At 52.4% G+C, this 7,155-nt stretch overlaps 1 protein-coding gene across 1 annotated transcript in view; it reads left to right on the top strand.

The window, feature by feature from the left end:
- The window catches only part of MPI (mannose phosphate isomerase), a 7,424-nt gene extending 655 nt beyond the window's left edge, over positions 1-6,769 (top strand). Inside the window, exons 2-8 of the mRNA XM_010843344.1 lie at positions 20-147; positions 1,507-1,707; positions 2,446-2,587; positions 3,217-3,399; positions 4,722-4,895; positions 5,585-5,793; positions 6,093-6,769. Coding sequence (XP_010841646.1) covers positions 20-147; positions 1,507-1,707; positions 2,446-2,587; positions 3,217-3,399; positions 4,722-4,895; positions 5,585-5,793; positions 6,093-6,311 — 1,256 coding nt within the window. The 3' untranslated portion in view covers positions 6,312-6,769. The remainder of the gene's footprint in view (positions 1-19; positions 148-1,506; positions 1,708-2,445; positions 2,588-3,216; positions 3,400-4,721; positions 4,896-5,584; positions 5,794-6,092) is intronic.
- Positions 6,770-7,155: the final 386 nt, after the last annotated feature.

Genomic DNA, 7,155 nt, shown 5'->3' with positions numbered 1-7,155 from the left:
CCCCCCCCCCCCCCCCACGTATTCCCACTTTCCTGTGTAGTGCAGCAATATGCCTGGGGAAAGATGGGTTCCAACAGTGAAGTGGCCCGGCTGCTGGCCAGCAGTGACCCACTGGCCCAGATCTCAGAGGACAGACCATATGCAGAGGTGAGACCCCGGCTGTATTTCAGCCTACTCGACCAGCAGGTGGGAGGAAGGGACTCCTCTATCAAAGGGGCTGAGGCAAGTCTTGTGAATCTGAGGGGAAGGGGAGACAGCAAAGGGAGAGGAGGCCTTCTTAGGGCTTCAGATCTGTGCAGGTTGATGAACCCAGATGGCAGCACAAAAAGAAGTGAGGTTTTGTCATAATAGACAGGAATTTCCAGTACCCTCCTTCCTTCCCCAAGGAACTCTCAGCACTTACTGAATTTTATTTTCTTGAAGTATAGTTGATTTACAATGTTGTGTTAATTTCTTCTGTACAACAGAGTGACTCAGTTGTGTGTGAATGTGTGTGTGTGTGTGAAGTCACTTCAGTCGTGTCTGACTCTGCAACCCTATGAACTGTAGCCTGCTAGGCTCCTCTGTCTGTGGGATTCTCCAGGCAAGAATACTGGAGTGGGTTGCCATTTCCTTCTCTAGGGGATCTTCCTGACCCATATTCTTTTCCATTATGATTTGTCACAGAATATTAAATATAGTTTCCTGTGCTATACAGAGGGGCTTCCCAGATGGTGCCAGTGGTAAACAGCCTTCCTGCCAGTGCAGGAGACATAAGAGATGTGGGTTCAATCCCTGGGTTGGTAAGATCCCCTGGAGGAGGGCATGGCAACCCACTCCAGTGTTCTTGCCTGGAGAATCACATGGACAGAGGAGCCTGGTGGGCTATAGTCCATAGGGTCACAAAGAGTCTGACAGGACTGAAGCGATTTAGCACACACACACGTGCTATACAGTATGACCTTGCTGCTTCTTATTTTATTTTCTATTTTTAGCACTTACTGAATTTTAATTCAGCCCTCCTTGACAATTATAATTTTTACTTTGACTAACTGACTTTTTTAATAACCTAAAATACATAGTTATCCTGCCCATTTAGTAAAGGAAAAGCCAAAACACAGGAAAGGATTAGCTTCTACTTCTGAGATTGGAATAAATGCATGTTAACCCCTCACAGAGCCATTTGAGAGTTAGAGCTTTTCAGTGACCTTGACAGTGTAGGTTTCGTTCTCCTCACTGGACAGATGAGAAAACTGAGACCCAGAGACAAGAAATTGGAACTAGCCCAAGTTTCCGCAGCTTGTTGGAGGCAGAGCCTCAACTAGAGCTTGAGTCTCCTGACTCCTGGTATTCTGTGGTCTGCTGTTCCGGGTATGTCTGTGATGGTATGAACATTTATACCCAGTCCTAAGAGGCCTGTCTCAGGACTTGGCTGCCTTATGGGGAGCACAGGGTAACGGAGCAGGGCAGGCCAATGGGTGGTGCCAGGTTCTGCCTTTGTCCCTCCTAAGTTTCCTGTTTTTACAGCTGTGGATGGGGACCCACCCCCGGGGAGATGCCAAGATCCTTGACAACCGCATCTCGCAGAAGACCCTAGGCCAGTGGATTGCTGATAATCAGGACAGCTTGGGTTCGAAGGTCAAGGACACCTTTAACGGCAAACTGCCCTTCCTCTTCAAAGTGCTTTCAGTTGAAACGGCCCTGTCCATCCAGGCACACCCGAACAAGGTACAGCATCAGAGTAGGGCACGGAGGTCAGGTTAGAGAAGAGCTTAAGAGTGCAGACTCTTGTACAGCTTTTACTTCTGCTTTTACCCTGCCCATGCCAGGCTCCAGCCCAGAATTAAATCCAAGCCTGACAACTCCCAGTTTAGCTCTGCAAGACCTATTGCCAGTGACACATGTGGCAACGAAGTTCTAAGCGGACAGCTGACCAGCCTGTGCCACGGCAGCTTCTCCAAGCTTGTTCCTGGCTCCCCTCAGCAAACCCCAACCCAGCCAATTCCTATCTGCCCTATTTCCACCTGACTGTCTCAGAGTTCACCTTCCAAGGCACAGCAGTTACCCTAGTCATGGCCTTAATTCCATCCCTGTGGTCTTTCTACACAAGCCTGTGTGTGAGTCATAGCTTAAGCATTTGTCCAAATGTCATGAGCAAAGAAGAGCTAGAGAAGAGAGAGACTTACCCAAAGTTACACAGCTTGTTAGTGTCAGAGCTTGGCTTGGTATTTGGGTCTTCTGGTTCATAGTCCTCTTAAAGTCTGCCCCAGCTCTACCCCAGAGTTGATCCATGTGCCTGCCTTGGGTTGGCTGAACCCTAAGTTTCTGAATTATGCCTTGACTGAGCTCAGTGCCAGAGGCAGGAAGCTGACTGGGGAGGGTCAAGAACAAGGGCTGGTAGGAACTGGTGTCTTGCTGGGTGATGGCTGCACCTAAACATCCTCCTCTCCCTTGCCCATCCCACAGGAGCTGGCAGAGAAGCTGCACCTCCAGGCTCCACAGCACTACCCTGATGCCAACCATAAGCCAGAGATGGCAATTGCCCTCACCCCCTTCCAGGGCTTATGTGGCTTCCGGCCAGTTGAGGAAATTGTGACCTTTCTAACAAGTAAGGTTGGGCAAAATGCTAAGAGCCTGCATACTGGACCTAGGATGCAAGGGCAACCCAGGGCAGAGCTGGAGGCTGAGAACAGAGGCTGAGTGTCCCAGGAACTGAAGGGCTGGTTGGCCTCATGAATTTTTAAAAAATGATTTATATATGTATTTGGTTACATCAGGTCTTTATTGTGGCAGGCGGGATCGTCACTGCATCAAGCAGAACCTTTCATTATGTTGCACGGATGCTCTAGTTTGTGGCATACAGGCTCCAGGGTGCTCAGGCTCAGTAGTTGCAGTGCTCAGGCTTAGTTGCTCTGCCATATGTGGGATCTTGGTTCCCCAACCAGGTATTGAACCTGCATCCCCTGCAGTACAAGGCAGATTCTTAACCACTGGACCACCAGGGAAGTCCCATGGCCTCATGAATTCTTGATGTTCCTGGGGGAGGCTCATGAGACCAGGCTCAGGTGTGGTTGCTGAAAGCTGGTCATGAGCAGTAAATTTTCACTGCAAAACTTACATAGCTTTGCCTGGCTCCTTGGTTAGGAATGAGACGGGGAGGCCTCCTCCAGCTTTCCACCGTTTGCGGGTTCCATCTTAACCATTCCTGATGCGGGTCCTGGCCTGACCTTCCTGCAGAGGTGCCGGAATTCCAGTTTCTAATTGGAGACAACGCAGCAGCGCAGCTGAAGCAGAGCCTGAGCCAGGACTCCGAGGCTGTGACTTCTGCTCTGCGGAGCTGTTTCTCCCACCTGATGAAGAGCGAGAAGAAGGTGGTGGTGGAGCAGCTGAACCTGTTGGTGAAGCGGATCTCGCAGCAAGGTGGGTGTCTTAGGCCTGAACGCAGTGCCCCTTCCTGGGCCCCTGGTACAGTTACGAGGCTGTAGGAATAGGGTTCTCAAGCCCTTTGCTTAAGTAGAACACCAAAACGGTCTGACTTAGATGGCCTGTTAGCAACTTAGCATTTCTTTCCCAGCCTTTATGGAACAGGGCCCTGCTGCTTCCTACCTGGTAATCTCCTTTAGATGAGTGGAGACAGGCTGGTCTGGAAAAGTACTAGGCTGTCTCTCACCTGGGCATTCTGAGATTTCTCAGCCCTAGATCTGCTGTCCAAAGGGTTTTATACTTTGGAGCTGGAGAACAGGAAGGAGATAAAAGGATCCAAAAACCTGAATTCCTGAGTTCTCAATCAGTAGATCTTTTCTTAAATACCTGCTCTGGGCCCAACCTTGTGCTAATAAGGAGAGTTCAGGAAATGACTTTGATGGGTGTGGTTGTGTCAACTTTGGGTTTGAGAGTTAATACAAGCAGTAAAGAGCAAGGCAGAAGACTCTGCTAGGAGCTTATATGGCACACATGATGAGCTCCAGCTCATTCTCCACTCTGCTTTTAGAGACACCCCCACCACACACACAGTTAAGGAAACCCAGCTCACCGCCCTCCCCTCCTCCCCGCAGTTCCCAAGCATTCCCTCACCACTCTAGCCCAGGCTGAGCTCCTTCTCCCCTGGTCAGCCTGGGACACATTTCGACCCTTGCATCCTGCCTCATGCTCTCTGGGGTGATCAACCATCACTCTTTGCCTGGGACTGAGAGATTGTAGTGTTAAACGGAAAGGCCTGGGCTAAGTGGGACAGTTGGTCACCCCACGGAGAACCCTTGGGTTCTCTCCTAACTAGATTTTAAGCTCCTAGAGCAGTCTCAACCAGGGGACACTGGAAGTGTGGAGGTATCTTTGGTTGTCAAACCGGGCTTGGGGTGCTAGTGGTGTTTTGTAGGTGGGGGCCAGGGATGCTACTAGACATCCTATAGTACATAGGACGGCCCCCACAAGTTACCTGGCCTCAAATGTCAGTAATGCTGAGGCTGAGAAGCGCTGTATAAAGGACTACACTCTAGCCCTTTTAGTGCCCGGTAGAGTGGTGGGCATATCAATAGTCAAAATGGGGAAATGGCATCTGTGTAGGCTGGAGCAGCAAGGAAGGCTGGCCCCACAGGGTGGGGGATGTGACTAGAACACGCCCACCCGTTCCTGGATTCCTGGACCAGGGTCTTCTCTAGGACTCTCTCTGGGGGGGTGGGGTGGGGAGCCGTGAATACCCTCAAGGGTTGCTGAGTAGCCTTGGGGTGCTCTGTGCCCCTCAGTGGCTGCTGGAAACAACATGGAGGACATCTGTGGGGAGCTCCTGCTGCAGCTGCACCAGCAGTACCCGGGTGATATCGGATGCTTTGCCATCTACTTCCTGAATCTGCTTACCCTGAAGCCGGGGGAGGCCATGTTTCTGGAGGCTAACGTGCCCCATGCCTACCTGAAAGGAGGTGAGCCGCATTTCAGCAGTGAGCCCCATGGCCCACCCCCTCAGGCCTTGTTTCTCCATCTGGACAGAACAGGAGGTGGTAGTTGAGGAGACTGCCTTTAAAGTCCCATCCAGCTCTGAGCTCCCAGGGCTCCTGGGATCAGCAGGGAAGTGACCAGTCGGGATGATGAATGCCAGCTCAGTGCTGGACACTGGTTGGATCCTCACACCATCCCTGTGAGCTCAGGACACCCTCATGTTAAGCCCTGTCAATATGTGTGCCAACCGCAATTTGAATCCAAGCCTATATTGGATCAAGGCCATTGTTCTCTCCCCCGCATCATAGTGCCTTCACACGTCTATCGCATCTATGCAGAGATTTTGTTAAAAAACACATTGCCGCAAAGGGGTGTCACACTTTGATAGTTGGCTGCTTATCCACTTGTAGACAAGGTTCTTTAGTAAAAGGGGAGAATACAATGTCTCCAGAGGGTTGGAGCTCCCCCAGGGGTTAACATGACTCCCCTTGAGAGTGGTGGGTGACATCACCTGTTTTGGGTATCTGTTATCTTAGCCCATTCTCACAGAAGATGCTGTTCATACAGTTTCATCTAATGCTGCTGGGAGCTCATGGCACTCAGGTTAGAAAGCCCAGCCCTGGAGAGCCAAACTCCAAGGCACCCTTAGCACATGCCCACTGTCTGTCCCCAGACTGCGTGGAGTGCATGGCATGTTCAGACAACACAGTGCGTGCTGGCCTGACACCCAAGTTCATCGATGTGCCAACTCTGTGTGAAATGCTCAGCTATACCCCCAGCCCCAGCCAGGACAGGCTCTTCCCTCCAGCACGGAGCCCGGAAGACCCCTACCTCTCTATCTATGATCCCCCTGTGCCAGACTTCACCGTTATGAAGGTGGAGGTGAGTGAGGGCTGTGGTGTTTCTTGTGTGGCATGTAGAACCCTGGCAAGGCCACCGTGTGGGGTATACCTGGGGCTGGGCTTCCTTTCTGCCAAGCTCAGGTGGTGGGCAACTGCCGCAGGGCCTGCCTGTGCCTCTCTGTACAGGGACCAGACTGGCCTTCGTGCTGGTGAAAGCCTGAGCAGCAGGGCAGGAGGCAGCAGAGCTCTCCCTCTCACTACCCTTGGGGTGGTCCTGGGAGCCCTGGCAGCTCACAGCAGCTCAGACCCTGCTCCGTCGTGTCGTTTCTTCCTGCCCAGGTACCTGGCTCTGTCACTGAATACAAGGTCTTGGCCCTGGACTCTGCCAGCATCCTCCTGGTGGTGCAGGGGACAGTGACAGCCAGCAGCCCCACAGCCCAGGCAGCAATCCCCCTGAAACGTGGTGGGGTGCTCTTCATTGGGGCCAACGAGAGTGTCTCACTGAAGCTCACTGTGCCTAAGGACCTGCTGATGTTCCGTGCCTGCTGCCTGCTGTAGAGGCCACAGCCTTCCTGGCTCTCCTCTGCTAGTAATCCTACATCCTGGCCAGCCTCACCGCTGCAGACCCAGCCCAGATCCCTTCCCTGCTCTGGGCTCTGTGGGTACACCCTGAAAGACTGGGGGAGAAGACCTTAAAGGTGGTGACTCCCGAGCAGGCCGAGGCTGAACTGTCTTCTTCCTGGTAGGAGGGGCCCATGTGAGGACTGAGAGCTGATACTCCCCTTGGATCTCGCCACACTGGAGCCAGGCTCTCCTCAGAGCTCAAGGAGAGCAGCAGCCCTGTCCCAGCCTATGGCATTAGGCAGACTGGTGAGATCTAGGATTAGCTCAGCAGCAGTCACAGCAAGATAGGTAATTAATCTGTAAGAACATAGGGTTCCACAGTGCAGAGGGAAAAGCGTAGCCCCTGTGGCCTGATGCCGCTCTGTTAAAGCAATTAAAGATCACTTGTTTGAGGTCTGTGGGCTAAAGAGCACTCAGCCTTTGCCATTCCAGTCCCTGAAGTGGGCTGAAGGAGCCCTCCCTGGATGTTGTCTAGTTTTTGCTGTATTCCAGTTTCAGCTTCCTGAGGTAGGCAGAGGCGTCTATGGGACAGGCAGCCCGCTGTAGCCTCAGCGGCAGCTTGCAGACAGGCCTCAGGCCCTCTAGCCCTGCAGACAGTGGAAGGTGTGTCTAAAGAAAGGAACTGTCAGTGCAGGATTCTTCTCCAATGTTTTAGTTGGCTTTAGGGCGGGGATCAGGCTCTGGGAGTTGGTGATGGACAGGGAACCCTGGTGTGCTGCAGTCCATGGGGTCGCAGAGTCAGACACGACTGATCGACTGAACTGAACTGAGGGCAGGG

This window comes from Bison bison, unplaced genomic scaffold (genome assembly GCF_000754665.1).
Source record: "Bison bison bison isolate TAMUID 2011002044 unplaced genomic scaffold, Bison_UMD1.0 scf7180017864181, whole genome shotgun sequence".
Lineage (NCBI taxonomy): Eukaryota > Metazoa > Chordata > Mammalia > Artiodactyla > Bovidae > Bison > Bison bison.
This window is presented reverse-complemented; position numbering and strand designations above follow the sequence as displayed.